General features: G+C 48.2%; 1 protein-coding gene across 1 annotated transcript; it reads left to right on the top strand.

The window, feature by feature from the left end:
* The first annotated feature begins 117 nt into the window (after positions 1 to 117).
* Positions 118 to 17,144, top strand: LOC143853084 (p-coumarate 3-hydroxylase-like). The gene is made up of 3 exons (XM_077362804.1): positions 118 to 630; positions 14,391 to 14,785; positions 16,306 to 17,144. The coding sequence occupies exons 1-3, from the start codon at positions 141 to 143 to the stop codon at positions 16,948 to 16,950; spliced, it is 1,530 nt and encodes a 509-aa protein (XP_077218919.1). The 5' UTR covers positions 118 to 140; the 3' UTR covers positions 16,951 to 17,144.
* Positions 17,145 to 19,012: the final 1,868 nt, after the last annotated feature.

Below are 19,012 nucleotides of genomic sequence, written 5' to 3' on the forward strand. Positions count from 1 at the left end.
CATTATATATATATATATATATATATATATATATATATATAGACACACACACGCGCGCGCACACACATTATATATGTGTGTATGTCATCAATCAACTCCCCCTAACATACCTGATAAGCTATCTTTTTGTGCGTGTATCCATGGCTCTTCTTCTTATCCTTACACCCGTCATCTTCATCTTCATCTTCCTTGCTTTGAAGCTCTATCAACAGTTAAGATTAAGGCTACCCCCAGGCCCATGGGCATGGCCCATTATTGGAAACCTCTACGACATAAAGCCGGTGAGGTTCCGATGCTTCCATGAATGGTCGCTTATATATGGGCCGATCATGTCAGTATGGTTCGGGTCAACCCTAAATGTAATTGTGTCGAGCTCGGAGTTGGCAAAGGAAGTGCTTAAGGAGAAGGACCAACAGCTAGCTGATAGGCCAAGGAATCGGTCAGCTGCGAAATTCAGTAGAGATGGGAAGGACCTTATATGGGCCGACTATGGGCCTCACTACGTAAAAGTTAGGAAAATGTGTACCCTAGAGCTTTTCTCTTCGAAGAGACTTGAAGCTCTAAGGCCCATCAGAGAAGATGAGGTCACAGCCATGGTTGAATCCATCTTTAGGGATTGCACCAATCCAGGTATTTCTCCGCACACAAGCACACATACATATCTTTGGTGTATAAGCTTACACACGCATGCGTGTGTATGTGTGTGTATATTATACTAGCCATATATGTTTCTTTCCATTATCATTAGTTTTCTTCCCAAGAATTGGTTTTGTTGAAAAGCTTTTTCCTCTAGAAATTCAATTTAGTATTAATTTTACGGCCCACCATTTTACACCCATGCATAGCATGGGCCTGGAATACTAGTGTGGAGAAATTATATGATGAAAGGCCTTATAAACACGTAAAGTTGGTACGATAGAAGTACCACCCTTGATATTTGATCCAACAGCAGAGCTGCGGATGAAATATCAAGGATGGGATGGTGAGTACGTGTTTATAAGGCCCTTCAACATATAATTTCTCCTAGTGTGTTGGCATACACTATAGGCAAACATTATTCAGGTGAAAAATATGTGCTTTAGGATTTAATGTTTAAAACGGTCACATAAATGTATGAAAATGGGAACAGTAAAAGCTCCTTTTTTTTAAAATGAACAATAGCAGCCGCGCCCTTGTATCTAGAGGACACCCTTCACTATATCAGTTCTCTAAAGTTATTCCTTCATGGTGAAAAATCAACCTTGCATGCTTGTTAAGATCCAATTTGCTAAGAAATGGCAGCAATGAGTGTTATTTACATAGCAGTGTGTGTCAAGTAAAAAGAATTAGTGTTATAGGAATGCGTGCTCAGATCCGTTATAGGAATGAGTGCAAGTAAAAAAATATAGTTTTTGCTAAAGAGCTTGTTAAGCACCATTTAATAGCCCTGGGATCATGAATTTACACATGGTTCAAGGAATAAATCTTAAAACATGTGTAAAAGTTAGGAATGCATGTGTGGTCATATTTTATATCCCTCCTCCGGGTGCCAAAAAACAAACCAGATGATTTTTCCTGCTTCACCACATCTTAATTTATTGGCTTATCTGCGACACTAAGCAGTATAAAGAATTACAATGTAAAGAAGTGATCTAGACTGCCTGGCATTGGCTTCAAATAAAATCCATTTCTAAGGTGGCATAGATTCCTACACCTACTTCTTTTATGTGGTTACAAAACACATTTCCTTCCATTGAGATCATGAAATCTCACTCGTCTGTTAAATCATGATATGGGTATTTTTATAGGTGTAACAACTAAGGGTTATTTTTATGGTCCTGAGTAGAGGCCTACCTAATTATGGAACTAGGTGGGACACAGCCTGGTATATGACAGGTTTAAAGGGCCTAGCCCTAGGGTTGTTGGCACGCGGTAGGCTAGGCCCTTTTTTTTTTCATTAAAAAAAAAAGGCCTAGCCTAATGCTTGCTATCAGCCCTAGGGCTTTTGGCATGTAAGTTAACTACTTAACATTTGGTCTCAGAGCAGCCAACACGTCATGTGTTCGAGTCGGGGTGACATGTGGAAAAGGCTATCTCGAAACAAAGCAAGGGTGAAAGCTATCACAGAGTAGGCCGCCAAGGACGGTGTGATGGGACATAAATACAGCGCTACTCCCAAATCTCGCCACGTGTCGTCCATGCACCAATAAAGCCTCAACCATCATGAGGAAAGGTGCTGATAAACGACAAGACCATGCGATTGCGACACATGTCACCTTCTCGCCGTCCAAACCTCATCATCACAAATTATGGAAGGGATTATCCAACAAAGCCACGCGCGTCGTCGAAACAGGAGAATGGCCCAATCCTGCAAAGGAAGGTTTTCTCTCCATAATGATGAAAAGGTCTGTACGCCACTTAAAAGGGGGGAGAAGGGAAGAAGAAGGGATTCTTTTCTCAGCTCCCACAAGACAATCGGAAAAGAAAGAGGCAAGGCAACAGCAGGGGAGGCCAGGAACTTAATCCCACTCTCCATGTTAGTCCCCTCTGACCCATCCACCCACGCACCAAGAAAAGAACCTGCGCTTTGGCCTTGGTAAACCTAATCGAACCCTCTCCTCTTCTCGCTGTCCTTTATATTGATTGGTCGAAGAATCTGACTTAGGTGTCGAAGTGGTCTTCCGGAACCCACCCTGGACCACCCTGACCCCTTGTTTGTGATTGCAGACCCCGCGGAGGCCCTCTACCGACTGCGCGATCGCAGACCCGGATTCCGACGCCATCATATTGGAGCCATCCGTGGGACCCGTCGAGTATTGAACTCCTTACGGCGATGAGAAACCACACCCAACAGCGAGAAATAAGGGTAATGACCAGGAGCCAGGCCCAACACGCGCAAACCCACACCTCAAGTTCCCGGGAGCCAAACTCGCCGCTCTCGGGCCGACACCAGCCCTCCTCCAGCACACCGCAAATGGTCCCCACCATGGAAATATTCAACGAACTCTGCCAAGAGCTACTCCAACGTTTGCCTCCGCCGGAACCTCCGGCCCCGGGGAGGCCCCTGACAACACATGACCAGACGGAGGCCTATGACGAAGGTGACAAAGAACAGCCAGGGGAGCGTCATCCCCGGCGAAGGCGAGTACCGGCCTGCCGGACACCCTCCCCATCGGCATATAGCCCTTTGCCTCCCACAGCTAGGGGCACCAGCGAAACGACGGGGAGCAAGCTACGCTAAGCCGCGCTCCCCCTGTCCGGACGGCTCATTTCCAGGGACCACCCCCAGCTCGGACAGAGGAGGTAGCGACCTCAGCTCAACCCCCCGGTATGTACCCGCTAGCCAACCTGCAGAGGCAAATCCGAGAAGTAAAACTGGAAATGAAAAAGCCTTACGCCCATGGCATCCTCGACGAATGGGAGAGGGAAACGGCATCCCCGTTCACCTCGGAGGTCTTAAAGACCCCAGTGAAGCAGGAATAGACCTCTCCCGTTTCGGTCTGTACGATGGGAGCACAGACCCTCTTGAGTTCCTCCAAACTTTCAAAAGGGTGATGATGCTCTGGGGCACGTCGGACGGATGTATGTGCAGAGTCTTTGCCTCCCTGTTAAGAAAGACCGCTAACGACTGGTACATGAGATTGGAGCCCGACTCCATCGCATCCTTCCACAAATTCGGAAAGAAGTTCAGCGCAAGATTCGCCAACAACCGCCTCCGCCACGATCCAGCGGATGCCCTCTTAGCTCTCCGGCAAGGAAGAAACGAGACCCTAAGAGACTTCATGTTGAAATTCAACGCTGAGCTAGCCCAACTTTCCAACATGGATGTCCAAATAGCGGTCGCAACACTGAAGCATGCCACCACCGACCCGAATCTCAAACTACATCTTACCCTCAAGCCACCACGGGACCTGCAGGAGCTTGAATCCAAGGCTGACAAATTTGTGCGAGCAGAAGAAGCCTGCACACGAGAGCGGAGCCTGCCCGGCTTCGATGAAAGAAAAAGCAACGACGGCCGAAGAGCCGTGAGGCCACAGGCCGAGGAAAGACAGGCGAGCCGGAACCCCGTCCCCGTCTTCGAAAGACTGGGAAGCGCCCCCCTGAAGGTTCCCCTCTCCCATGTCCTGCTAGCTATCAGAGATCAGGATCTCCTGACCCCCCCCCCCCCAAGAGAATGGCCACGGACCCGAAGAAGCGGTCCACAAGAAAGTTCTGCGACTTCCACGGGGACCAATGTGGCTGTCCAATGTGGTCATGGTCAAGAAGACCGGTGGGGACTGGCGGGCCTGTATAGACTTCACATGCCTAAACCGAGCCTGCCCAAAGGACCCTTACCCCCTCCCGCGTATAGACCAGCTCATCGACGCCACATCCGGTCACGAGCTCCTCACCTTCCTAGATGCCTTCTCCGGTTACAATCAGGTAAAAATGCACGAACCAGACATCCCGAAAACAGCGTTCATCACCGATCAGGGCGTCTACTGCTACACCGTCATGCCCTTCGAGTTAAAAAATGTGGGGGCCACATACCAGCGGCTCGTAAACAAGCTATTCCGGGAGCAGATCGGAAGAAACGTGGAGGTGTATGTTAATGACATGCTGGTAAAAAGCTTGGACGAGGCGCTGGATCCCTCAAAATGCGCCTTCGGGGTGACTTCCGGGAAGTTCTTAGGGTTCATGGTTAGCTAGAGAGGCATCGAGGCCAACCCCGAAAAAAATCCAGGCCATCCTGGACATGGAGGCCCCGACAACATCGGTAGAGGTCCAGCGGCTCGCAGGACGAATCACCGCCATCGGCCGTTTCATGCCCAAGTCGGCGGAGAAATGTCAGCCCTTCTTTAAACAGCTAAAAAACATACGAGAATTCGAATGGACCCCAGCCTGTCAAGAAGCTTTCGACGCCTTGAAACAGTACCTTCAGACACCGCCCGTACTAGCCAAACCTGAGCCGGGGGAGGAATTATTTTTGTATCTAGCCATCAGCCCTACGGCGGTAAGCGCGGTATTGGCCAAACAGAGCGACAAGAGGGAGCACCCGGTGTACTACGTAAGCAAGACCGTCCACGGTGCGGAAACTCGGTACTTGAACATAGAAAAATTCGCTCTCGCAGTTGTAAGCACCACCCGGAAACTCCGCCCCTACTTCCAGACCCATCCCATAATTCTTTTGACTGACCAACCCCTCAGGAGGATTCTCCAAAAATCAGAGACCTCGGGCAGGATTGTAAGCTGGGCCGTCGAGTTAGGAGAGTTCGACATACAGGTCCGACCGAGGCCGGCCATTAAATCCCAGCCCTTGCCGACTTTATAGTGGAATCCACAGCCCCTGCCACGGAACCGGCAATAATGGAGAAGACCAGGGGCCCCACCGAGCAAACGGCTTGCGAAGACATGGGGCCCGACTCGACGGAACAGAGCAGCAAGATTCACTGGACCCTGCATGTTGATGGCTCAGCAGGTAAAACGGGGCGCGGGGCAGGAGTGGTCCTCCACTGCCCTGACGGATTCACAGTAGAATACGCCCTCCGGCTAGATTTCACAGCTTCCAACAACGAGGCTGAATACGAGGCCTTATTGGCAGGGCTAAGCCTAGCCGCAGAGCTCGGCGCAGGAAAGTTAAAAGTCTATAGCGATTCCCAGCTGGTCGTCAATCAAGTAAATGGGGTATACGAGGCCAGGGACCTCAGAATGAAAAGATACCTCCAGAAGGTAAAAGAAAAGCTGCAGAGAATGGGGGAAGTTGAGATTCTCCAGGTACCGCGAGACATGAACAATCGAGCAGATGCTCTGTCGAAAATGGCCTCTGAAGAAACCCATGACTTCGGTACCGTGCTCACAGAAATACTGCTCCACCCCAGCATCAATGAGGTACAAGTCTTGGAAATTCCACCAGGACCAAACTGGATGGATCCCATCATGCGGTATCTAAAAACGGGATACTACCGAAGACAAGCTGGAAGCCCGACGCCTAACCGCAAAGGCCGCCCACTACGTGGTCCACGGACCCAGGCTGTACAAACGGTCATACACATGGCCGTACCTCCGATGCCTGCTACCGTCCGAATCGGAATACGCACTGCGGGGGTACACGAGAGAATCTGTGGAGACCACGGAGACGGCAGGATCCTAGCTAAGAAGATCGTAAGGCACGGCTACTTTTGGCCTACAATCCTCAGAGACGCCAAAGAGTTCGTCAAAAAATGCAGCCCATGCCAGAGGTTCGCCACCACCCCCCGTCAACCGGCCACCCCATACACCACGGTGGCAGGACCCTTGCCTTTCGCCATGTGGGGCATGGACCTGCTCAGGCCGTTCCCAAAGGCCCCATGGGGGGCACACGATGTTGTACGTCGCCATCGATTACTTCACCAAGTGGGTCGAAGTTAAAGCCGTGGCAAGGCCAAATTCAAAAGCAACAGAAAAGTTTTTTATCATGACGTGGTCTGCCGTTTCTGCATTCCGAGAATACTCGTAACAGACAACGGACCCCAGTTCGCAAGTGCTGATTTCGGCAGATTCTGTGATAATCTGAGCATCAAACACCGTTTCGCCTCCGTAGCACACCCGCAGGCCAACGGACAAGTAGAGGTAACTAACAGAATCTTGCTCCAAAGCCTCAAGAAACGATTGGGAGAAGCTGGAAAGAGCTGGGTAGAAGCACTCCCTAGCGTCCTCTGGGCCTACTGGACAATGCCACGGACCGCAACCGGGGAGTCGCCTTTCAGTTTGACTTTCGGGGCCGAAGCGGTCATTCCGTTGGAAATCGGCCTCTCCAGCTTCCGCACGGAGAACTACGACGAACAAGGAAATTCTAAGCTCCTCCGAAACGCTCTCGATCTCGTACTCGAAAAAAGAGAGCAAGCCCTCCTCTGAACCGCCTCCTACCAGCAAAGGGTGGCACGATACTACAACGCCCGAGTAAAAAAGCGCACGGTAAAGCCCGGAGACCTAGTACTACGACGGGCGGAAGTATCCGACCCCCGAAACACCGGGAAACTCGCACCAAAATGGGAAGGACCCTACAGCATCGTTCGAGATCTCCGCCCCGGGGCCTACTAGCTAGAGCACCTCGATGGGGGCCTAGTCCCTCGAAGTTGGAGCATGGATAACCTCCGAGAGTTTTACCAGTAAAAAGGAAGGGTAAGGTCCGTGTTTTCTTTTAAGTTATGACGGATGTTTTGTTTGTTTTCTTTTTGTTATTTCCAGAAGCAAAGCCATGTTTTCCCCTTTACAAATTAATGGAATAGCATTTCTACCTAAGCCATGTGCATCTCCACTTTCCGGCCTATGACGAATGAAGGGCCGAAAAAAGACAGGGAGTGGGACAGAGGTAGCATCTAGGCTGATCCCCCCGAAAATACCCTAAAACGCTCCCCATGAAAAAAAAGACCTCCATTTTTTAAAAGGGCAGGCGGGACCCATTAACTCCGAGCTGATCACTCAAGGGGAAGATGGTCCTTCCACGAACAAGACGCCCTACAGGGGCGCACTAGAAGTATTCTCGCCAACCAATATGAATTTAATAACCCGCCGCGAAGAAAAATACCGAAAAGCTCAAATCGCCCCCGGCACATTGTATATAAAAGAAAAAAAAAGAACTAGAGTTCAAATAGCTATTACAGACCCAGCACATCGGTAGAACCATAAAAAGAAGCAAAAAATCCCAAGGCATCCGAGCCTCACCGAGCCCCCGCAGAGGTCTCAGTAACTGTCGGAGCTTCCGGGGCAACCACCAGATCCTCGACTGGTCTCGTGGTATCCACTGGCTCCGCCAAAAGATCCTCCGGAACTGCTTCCTCGGCCTCGTGCACCAACTTCTCAAAAGGGAAAAAGGATCAACCTCGCGAACGCGCCGCCGACATTCGACGAAAGCATCTATCTCGATATCCACGCTAAACGAGGCCGCGGCCTTAAAAAATTCCTCGGAACCTCGCCATTCCTCCCGCGCTTTCACCAGCTCCTCAGCGAAGGTTTGTCGGGCCACCACTAAGTTATTTTTCGTACGGTTCCTTCCATCCTCGGCCAGCTGGAGTTCCCCCCGGAGTTGAGAAACGGTGTCGTCAAGCGCCTCCTTTTTCGGCTTGGGCCTTCTCCAGGTCCTCACTCAGCTTGCGAACTCGGTCCTCGAAAGCTCCGATCTCGGACTCGTCCTCAACCATGTACTGTAGCATCTTCCTGGCGTAACTTTGAGCCTACAAAAAGCAAACCATTAGAAAATTGCCACGTGCGGTCTCAATGGCAACAAAAAAGGGAAAGCACAAGCGGAAAAGCCAGCCGCTCGGTACTTACGCAGGACATCGACTGAAGGTACCGAGCCCCCAGGGCCCTGCGGGGGAAGCTTTCTAACTCAGTCTCATCGCCAAGAAGGGCGGTCATCAACCCAAGCTCCACCCCAACCCGAGGATTTCCGAGGACACCATCCTCAACGCCGATCTTCCAGTCAAGCTTAAACATTTCTCCTTGCACCCGGTAGCACTGCAGGGAAAACTCCATTCGCTCCAGAAGCAGCTTGGTCATAACCGACCCTTCCACCCGACTCGACATATCCTCCGCAAATGCAGCAGGAGGACGGGCCCCACGGCCGGCTTTCCCCTGTTTAGCGCAAGAAGGGGCAACCCTCTTGGCAGGAGGCTCCAATTCCCGGGGAGGAGACCTAGCCGTACCCCTCTCTCTGACCAATCGACCGGAAGAGCTAGACGGTGCGGACGGGGGAAGCATAGTTTGCGACCGCTCTTTCCTGGCTGCGGCCATAAAGCCGGAAGGAATCTTCTGACGGCTAACCGGACCCTTTGCCGCCATCGCCGCAACCCCCTTTCCCCTACCAGCATCACCAGAAGAAGACATACCTGCTGCCAAAAATAAAAGAGCAACAACAACTCAGAGCAAAGAAAATGACAGCTAAAAAAATGCTTGAAGTACATATAGGCAAACCTAGGGAAAAAGGCTCACCACGATGACTGGCGGAACTCTCCCCCACCTCCTCGCCCGTGCAGCGGGCCCTCCTCTCCATAGCACCCAGCAAACCGAGCCTCCTCAGACCCCTCTCCCATCTAAACTCAGAAACATCAAGAGCCTCCCCAGAGGCGAGCTTCTCCAAGTCAAACTTACTACAGTCGGACTCGTCGGGGAGGGATTTCCTTCGCCACTCAACAGAGCTCCTCCAAGAACGGGGGAAGCCCCAACCAGCATCCGACGGGGGAATAATAAACACGTACTCCTCTTTCCACTTCTTAATGGAAGAAGGCAGGTTCGCCGCGATCTTCACCTGAGGACGCTGGGTCAGGTACAACCAGCTGTCCTCCCCCTTCACCAATGGGCTAAGGGCAACACAACTCAAGAGCAGAGGGAGGGTAGGCTGAATCTTGTGAAGACCCGCTTTGGCCACAAAGGCCAAGAGAGTACGCCAACTATTGGGTGCTAGTTGGGAGGGGGCCACTCGGTAGAACTCGAGGGCCTCTACTATGATACCCAAGAGCGAAAACCTAATCCCCGCCCGAAAAGCCTCCACGTAGAAAGCTACCTCTTCCTTCGTGACGCCCTCACACACCCCATCCCCAAAAGAAGGAACCCTAATCCCGTAATCATCGGGAATGTGAAACTCCCTCCTAATCCTCTCCGCCGCCCCTTCTTCCAAAGAACTCTTCCAGGACGTCACCCGACCAGGGCGAATAACGGCACCGGATAGAATATCCCTAATCTCCGCCTCGCGAGCTGAAGAAACTCAAGGGGGAGATTCAAAGGGAGCGGCCCCCAATGATGATCCAGAAGCACCGGAGCTGTCTTCCAACTCCCTGGTTGGCTGATCGACTAGAAAGCCGCCACCCCCGCCATTTACTAACCGCCTCCTTTTCCTTGGCGGAGCCCTCTCCAATACTTCTACTGACTCAGAAGACGGACTCTGAGAACCGGTTGCGACAGGCATCGTAAAATAATCAAATGTAAGATGAAATAAAAAGCACAGAACTCACCGAGGCAGATAAACGAGGAAGGGCAAAAACCAGAGAGAAGTTAGTAAAGAGCAACACCTAGAGAAATCGCTGCAGAAGGGAGCCCACTTCAGCCGAGAGAGATGAAGAGATAAAGCAATAATGAAATCCCTAAAAAGGCCTTAAAAAGAGCTAGGGTTTCGACACGCGTCGATTAATCTCTCTCCCTGTCTAATCCGATGGGACGTGCAAGCGTAGCGCCGATTGGGAAATTCGAGGAAACCGCCAAAAATCGAAGCGCCATTCCCCCCCCCCCGACTGAAAAGACGTTGCTACCCCTACCGCTAAATGACTTCCCCAGCAAGCCATCCCTATATCCTCCCCACCTAAAAAAATGAAGGGCTCGGATTCTGAACCACCCGCGCTGGCCCAGTTTCATATCGTCGCCACATAATCAAAGGAATGGCTCGGACTTCAAATCGCCCGCGCTGGCCCAGTTTCAACTCCTCCCCACCTAATGAAAAGGAAGGGTCCGGAGAGGGGAAACCGAGCAAAGGGATCCGACCTCAAAGCCACCGGATGGAAAATATCAAATACAGTGGGAAAAGGCTCGGGATCCATCACAAGGGTCCGGCAAACAATTCCACCAGATGAAAAATACCAAATACAGTGGGGAAAGGCTCGGGACCCATCACAAGGGTCCGGCATACAATTCCACCAGATGAAAAATACCAAGTACAGTGGGGAAAGGCTCGGGACCCATCACAAGGGTCCGCCATACAATTCCACCAGATGAAAAATACCGAGCACAGTGGAAAGGGCTCGGGTCGCATAACAAAGGCCCGGTCTTACTTCTACCGCTCCACTCAAATAACTCGACTACTGCGCAGATGGAAAGGAAGCATAAGATACAAGTCAGAAGTACAAAAAGAAACCATTTATAACTATTTTCTTCTGGCCCACGGGCCTACAAAAAGGGGGGAGGAGAGTGAAAACAAATAAGATAGGGCACGCAGACCTGGGCCCCCAAGACCCCCAATAAAAAAAAGGAAAAAAGGAAAAGAACCCTTCCAAAGTCCCCCTCATCCCATTGCCTCCGGCTTAAAGCGACTGGCCACTGAAAGAGTTTTCCGCATCAGATAGCTCCTTATCGCTATGCTCCTCCTCCGAAGAGCTCCCCCAATCTGGATCTGCCAAGCCCGCCGATGTCTGGTCATTTAGCCACCTCACCCGGTTCCTCAACAAGGCGTTCTCCACATGCAAGGCTGCGATCTCTCGATCCATGTCGATCATCCGGCTACAGACCTCCATTTCCCTACGATGAACATAAGAGAAGAACGAGCGGTTGTGATGAACAAAGGCTTCATGGGACTCCCTCTCGAAAAGGGGAGGAGGATGAGAGCATGAGGGAAACCCTTGAGGCGGGCCCTTCTCAGGAATTGGTTGTTGAGGCCCCAACCCATCAGGGTTTGTTTCAAGGCTGCTGGGAGGACTCCCCTCGGTAGCAGCCTTCCCCTTATCACTTACAAAGAGACCCTCGAGAGACAATGACATCTCTGGCAAGCCCGAAGAGAGGCAGAAAGAAAGCAAAGAAGGAGAAAGGAGCGGAAAAAGTCATCCTTTATAAACCCAAAGAGAAGCCCTTGGGAAAGGAAACGAAGTAACTTGCCCTACACGTGTCCACTTCCTATTGGATGGCCGGCCAGCACCGCATAATGGCACTACAATTCCTCGGGAAGGAACCACCAAACGAAACAGCACGTCCCCTCGTACTCCAAGGTCCCCATAAATACCCTCACCAAGGCATTGTTTGACCAGATATTAAATGGGCTAAAGGAGTAGGGGGGTATTATATGATAGGACAAAAACACGGCGCTACTCTCAAATCTCGTCGCGTATCGTCCAGGCACCAATAGAGCCTAACCATAATGAAGAAAGGCGTTGGGAAACGGCAAGACCGTACGATTACGACACGTGTCACTTTCTCATCGTCCAAGCCTCATCATCACAAATCACTTTCAACTCCTCCCCACCTAATGAAAAGGAAGGGTCCGGAGGTGGGAAACCAAGCAAAGAAATCCGACTTCAAAGCCACTAGAGGAAAAATACGCGCTCGGGCCAGAGCCAAGGCACGAGAGCTCGACCCATGAACACAACAGGAGGAGGAAACTAAACGCGCTAGGTAAAAGCTCGGAAACCCGCACAGGTTCGGACAAAGCGTCACAATTCCTCGCAACAAGGAAAATATATACCAAACACAGTGGAAACGCAACCAAACATATGGGAAAAGCAGCATAAGAATCACGGCACAAACTCATAAAAACCATCCATTCACATCCTCTTGGCCCACAGACCTACAAAAAATGGGGGGATAAGAAACCAAACATAGGGCACGCAGGCCCCAAAATCCCCGACAAGAAAGGGGAAGAAAGAAAGAAAAAACAGGAAAGCAGGAGAAGTCAGAAACTAATCAGAAGAAGACTCCTCTCCCGAAGGGTTCCCCTCCTCTTCCCAGGAGCTCTCCGGCAAGGGGTCCACTTCGTATTCAAGCAGCTGCTCGTTGAGGGAATGAACCTTTCTCTGCAATGCCTCGTTCTCCCGCTTCAAATCCTCAATCTTCTTACCCATCTTCGAAACCCGGCCACGCAGTTCCATCCCCTGCTGATAGGCCCGGGAGAAAAAAGACCACTCACTGGCGACACGAGAGCGAGACGACTTGTCCTTCCTAGGCAAGGAGGAAAAACGAAGGGGGGGAAAGCCCGAGGAAGGGCCCGAGTCCCTCTTAGCCTTTTTTCGGCGGGCCGTAAGGTCCTCCTCCGAGTCGGAAGACAGGTCGGGGTCACTCGACGATTCCTGAGAAAGAGGGGCTTTGCCCCTAACCCTCGAAGGGGAACCAGACATGTTGCTGAAAAAAGAAAAAGTGCGGAGAAACACCTATCTCAGGAAAAAAAAAAGCAATGACAGAACGCCGGGATGGTTTTCCTTTTTAAGCTCGAGGGAGAAACCCTTCTGTCTCGAAACAAGGTGACCCACCCGACACGTATCTCCGACCGGAAGCCACATAATGACGCTACCATTTTCCGAGGATAACCGCCGGATAAAACGGCACGTCTCCTCATGCTCTGGAGCCCCCATAAATGCCCTCACCATGGCATCGCTTGACCAGACATTACTCCCTTGGCCCATTCAATGGACCAAAGGAGTAAGAGGGTGTTATGATGGAACATAAATACGGCGCTACTCCCAAATCTCGCCACGTGTCGTCCATGCACTAATAAAGCCTAAACCATCATGAGGAAAGGTGCTGATAAACGACAAGACCATGCGATTGCGACACATGTCACCTTCTCGCCGTCCAAACCTCATCATCACAAATTATGGAAGGGATTATCCAGCAAAGCCGCGAGCGCCGTCGAAATAGGAGAACGGCACAATCCTGCAAAGGAAGGTTTTCTCTCCATAATGATGAAAAGGTCCGCACGCCACCCCTTAAAAGGGGGGAGAAGAGAAGAAGAAGGGATCATTTTCTCAGCTCCCACAAGACAATCGGAAAAGAAAGAGGCAAGGCAACAGCAGGGGAGGCCAGGAACTTAATCGCACTCTCCCTGTTAGTCCCCTCCGACCCATCAACCCACACACCAAGAAAAGAACCTGCGCCTTGGCCTTGGTAAACCTGATCGAACCCTCTCCTCTTCTCGCTGTCATTTATATTGATTGGTCGAAGAATCTGACTTAGGTGTCGAAGTGGTCGTCCGGGACCACCCCGGACCACCCTGACCCCTTTGTTTGTGATTGCAGACCCTGCGGAGGCCCTCTACCGACCGCGCGATCGCAGACCCGGATTCCGACGCCATCACGGCGCATGCGGAAGCATGGTGGAATATTAGTCCTGAGTGGGGACCTGCCTGGGTACGGGACTAGGTGGGTTCCAGCCTGGTATAAAAGAAGTTCAAAGGGCCTAGCCTATTGTGTTCCATCACCTTTGAAGCTTTTAGCATATTGGTTAGGTAACTAACATCTATGTAAGGGGTTTCTAGAAACTGAACAGATTCACGATTTAGGTCGGGCGAGAGGGTATGTGGTGGACTGGTCCAGTGGATTTAACAGTCTAGAGGGACTGTTAGCTGTACAAAGTGATCAGAGGAGGTGAAAGGGTTCTTGGGGGTTGTAGTGTTGTCGGCAGAGAGAGAGGGAGAGAGGGAGTGAGGGTTTAAGGGTTCTAGGGACTGTGTTGCAGTTGGAGGGGCTGAGGAGGGATTTTGGGGTAGATAGTGTTGGCGGTTGGAGTTAGTTTTCTGGGTTTATATGGGTTGTGGTTAAGGAGACGTGAAGATTGGAGGGCTGCGTGATGGAAAGGTGTTGGATATTTTCAAAGAGACGCTTGTAATTTCCATTCAAAAGACACTTGTGTTGTGAAAAGGTGTTATTTTAAATGAAATGGTACTTATCGTTGTAAATACACAGCCCTTTGTTTTCTTGTGCCAGACAAGTTGGGAGAGAGCATGGTGGTCAGGAACTATCTGGAAGGAGTCACATTCAACAACATAACGAGGCTTGTATTTGGGAAGCGCTTTGTGAACTCTGAAGGTGCGATGGACGAGCAAGGAGTGGAATTCAAAGCAATTGTGGCTAATGGAATCAAGCTTGGTGCGTCTCTAACCATGGCCGAACACATCCCATGGCTCCGGTGGATGTTTCCATTAGAAGAGGAGGCCTTTGCAAACCATGGAGCTCGTAGGGATCGACTCACCAAGGCTATCATGGATAAGCACATACTTGCGCACCAAACAAGCAGTGTCAAGCAACACTTTGTAGACGCGCTACTCACCCTACAGGGCCAATATGACCTTAGCGAAGACACCATTATCGGCCTTCTATGGGTGTGTAATCCTTCTCTTTTTGTTTCTCCATTTATTTTATAAATGAATGAAGTAATTGGTATAGACATTCTTAAAAGTAGGCATGATATGTTTGGATTGCCAAAATCAGGAATCGGAATCGACATCATATCTTGATTCTATTTTGATTCCTCTGGAAATGGAATGGAAAAAAAACTCAAGATAAAAAAATTTAATTCAAAGAATTCCAAAATAATATCATTCCTACATGGGTGGAATCATAATACCACCTCTTGGGGTGGGAAATAGATTACAGAATTTCCCCCTTTTAATTCTGCCTTGGTGTCATTTCTGCCCTTGATTTCATTCATTTCTTGAACCAAATGTCAGAATCGTGTGAAATTGGAATGAGATGCCAATTCCAACGCCCAATTCCAGCAATCCAAACACTCTTTATAGGTTAAAAAATAAACAAAATTAAATGCAAATCAAATAAGACAAACTAACATGGTACGAAATGCCTAGTTTTATGATTGTCAATTACAATTCTCATAGCTAGGCTAATTTTAGGTTTATGAACTCAAAAATTCAATAACATCTTGTTATGGTACTATGGTTGAGACGAAATTAACAATAAAAAAAATGCTTCGCCTGGTTGCGGGCTCATTGTAATGCAACACGTAATCGCAAATATTTGCCTTGGAATTCATCGGGAAGTGTATATCTTGGGAGATTTTAAATTTTTTTGTTACTTTCAGATTTATGCGGAGAAAAATACTGAAAAACAATAGAATATTTAAAATATATAATATAAGAAATAATATAAAATGTATTAGCACTACAATGTGTTGATATTTCTGCTAAAGCTTCTCGTCTTTTAGTATTTAAAGGGCTGTCAAAAGGTTATTATATATAGTTCCCAGTAAGCTCTCACGAGCCAATTAATAAAGAATAGACTGGCTAGGACCATGCAACTATTAAAACATGGTTGTGCTCACAGCATTTCGCAATAAAAAAATATTGTAAAATATCATAAAATTATTGTGGTATTTTTAATGATATATACTAAAAATAAAAAAATCGCAAAATATTTTAAAACCCTGTAATCATATCAGGATTTTGTCGTTTTATCAAAGGTCATGTTTGGCAACCATGAAAAATTATTCTATGGAATATTCGTGGGACCAACTAAGTGAGAAGGGGCCATACCTAGTTGACTCCTCTTCTTACCTAGTTGAGTCATTGAGAACCATACTTCGGAACTCCAAATACTTCATTCAACTCAATTTTGTGAGGTAAACTACCTTCACAGTCACTTGTGAAATGGCCCATGTCACAATGTCACATGATAATGTAAAGTTGCGGTTGGGTCCATTGTGGGGCCCATTTAGCATAAGGAAACCTTGCTAGTGATGTTTTGAAACTTTAAAATAAATTTCTAAAACTACCCTTTATTTTTGTTTGATTTTCTAATCAATATAACATTGCCAAAAATAAATTTCTGAAATTACCCTTTCTTTTCTTGATTTTCTAATCAGTATAACATTGCCCAAAAAATGCAGGACATGATCACAGCAGGCATGGACACAACTGCAACATCTGTTGAATGGGCTATGGCAGAGCTCATAAAAAACCCTAGGGTCCAACATAAGGCCCACGAGGAGTTGGATCGGGTAATCGGGCCCAATCGGATCATGTCTGAATCCGACTTCCCAAGCCTCCCCTACCTACATTGTATCATCAAAGAGGCATTGAGATTACACCCTCCGACACCCCTAATGCTCCCTCACAAGGCCGCGGCCCACGTCAAGATAGGGGATTATGACCTTCCGAAGGGCACTAACGTTACCCTAAATGTGTGGGCCTTGGCCCGTGATCCGGCCAATTGGAAAGATCCATTGGAATTTCGGCCTGAACGGTTTCTCGAGGAGGATATAGACATTAAGGGCCGTGATTTCCGGCTACTTCCGTTTGGGGCAGGCCGACGGGTGTGCCCTGGGGCCCAATTGGGGATCAACTTGGTCCAATCCATGTTGGGACATCTCTTGCACCATTTTTGTTGGGCCCAACCAGAGGGGGTCCAGCCCGAGGAGATCGACATGTCGGAAAATCCCGGGTTGGTCACATTCATGCGGGCCCCACTGCAAGCAGTCCCAACACCTAGGTTGCCTGCTCAGCTGTACAAACGTATGGCTGTGGATATGTAATTTTCTTTTTCCATTTCTCTCTCTTTCCTTTTCTTTTGAGATTTGGATTTGCAAGTTTAGAGCTTTGATCTTTCCATTAACCTAAAAAATGATGTGTTAGTGCCCAGCTCCAGAGGGACATAGAGATAAGCGCCATGCGTGAAACAAAAGAAGGATCCATATGTTTTAATGGCTTTCATTGGTTTTTATCAAACCGAGCAACAATGACTTACCCGACTTCCTTTCTGTAAACGTCACAAGGAGACCTATATCAATTTGCACCTCCTCCATTCTTCCGAGTGGTTATCATCCGCCTTCTCTCGATTGGCAATGGAAGTGCCACTTCTTTGACCCATTCCATCCGGATAATCACTTAGTAACCCGGTCCCACTTGACTAACATGGGATATTTTCTTAATCTCGGTTTATTTTGCGGGGTAGAAGGACTCAATCCGATGGACCCCAAGCATCTAATAATATGTTTAAGATGAATTGGAGACTAAATACGGTTTGGATTGCAGCAATTTTTTGGAAAAGATTGGAAAGGAAAAATATTTCTAAAATTTCCTATTTTTCTACACACGAAAAAAGATAAACTTGAACCATCCCATTTCACTTTTTAAGAGCGACCTTCACTTTATGATGTTATTTATCAAAAGGGATTTGCTAAGGTCTGTCGCACGTCAGACCAGCCACCTCGTGATGAAATGCCTTCTGTATTGATGCTGGCAATTCCCTTATCAAAATTAACCAATATTATGTTTTCCCTACACCCGGAGATTGGGTCCATGAATATTGTTTCCCATCACAATCCGGCATATTGCCCTTGATTCCATCATCATTGGATGATTCTAGACCTTTGATCAGTCATGACATCCAAAGATGATAGCTCTATTCCGCACTAGAACTGATCTGTTGGGTCGGCCTTTGATGCCACAGTGAGTCAACAAAAATCTGATCTATTGGCCGAAACCTCTACAGATCGGACAGCAATGATCATCCTATGGAGATGATTTTTGGGGCAAGGCTATCTAACTCGGCCCAACAAATGAATGGTTTGGATCACCGAACAATATGTGCCCCACTATATTTTTTTAACAGGGAAATGATATATTCGCCCCTTTTTGTTTACATGCATGGGACAGCCCCCTCAAGTGTAGAAGAGTAGTCAATACACTACGGGGTATTGAATCAGATATCAGATGATTCTCGTTAACAGCGAAAGGGTGCTTAAATAAGCACTTAGAGATAAATGTAGAGATAGATAAAGATAATATTTGGAATAGATAACCCTAATCCAGTCCAATCTAATTTAAACTAACTAAATCAACTCAACCTAACACCCTAAATCAAACAACCATACCCATTGGATATGATATACTCTAACATGCCCCCTCAAACGTATGTGGATTGAAAAATCTAACATATGTTTGATATTACAAATAAAATCCCCAATTAAAATCCCCCCAATTTGATGCACAATAATGAATATTGATAAACTATTGATAAAGATGTCGTCTGATTTGTGGTGCTTAATGTTGCTGAAGATGATGTTTATTGCCTGTTGCCTGTTGCCGGATGACTGATGCTGGTTTTCGAAGATGTTGTTGCTTGGAAGATTAGCTTTAATAGGCTTGATGGGACTCTAGCCTCCATGGACCGATTTCATATATCGATCTTCAGAGATTGATTGGTTTTAGATGCCGATCTTTAAGGAAATTGGTCAAAATGAACCAAAGCCTAAATGGGCAAATCATCACGGTCGGTTTTAGTTAACAATCCTCATGGAGTTTGACTCTCTCAGGAATGAACCTCAAGGGATCGAAGCCCCTCAACTAAGGAGAGCTCCTATTTCAGGCACGCATCTCAAAGAGGTGCCTCAACTGAAATAGGCAAAAGAAGAAAAGCTACAACTCGCGAGTAAAGATAATAACGACGATTATCAGCTGCAGGTGGCAACAATTACCAGCGATAGTAGAAATCTTGAAAAGAAATTGAATAGTGCATAAAATGATGGGTGATGGGGTGTGAAAAACAGCAGTCAATTAGCTGTCGACACGTGGCTCTAGGATGGTCCACCACAA

This window comes from Tasmannia lanceolata, unplaced genomic scaffold, assembly GCF_043159265.1.
Source record: "Tasmannia lanceolata isolate RefF3 unplaced genomic scaffold, GAP_Taslan_0.1 ptg000019l, whole genome shotgun sequence".
In the NCBI taxonomy this organism is placed as follows: Eukaryota; Viridiplantae; Streptophyta; class Magnoliopsida; order Canellales; family Winteraceae; genus Tasmannia; species Tasmannia lanceolata.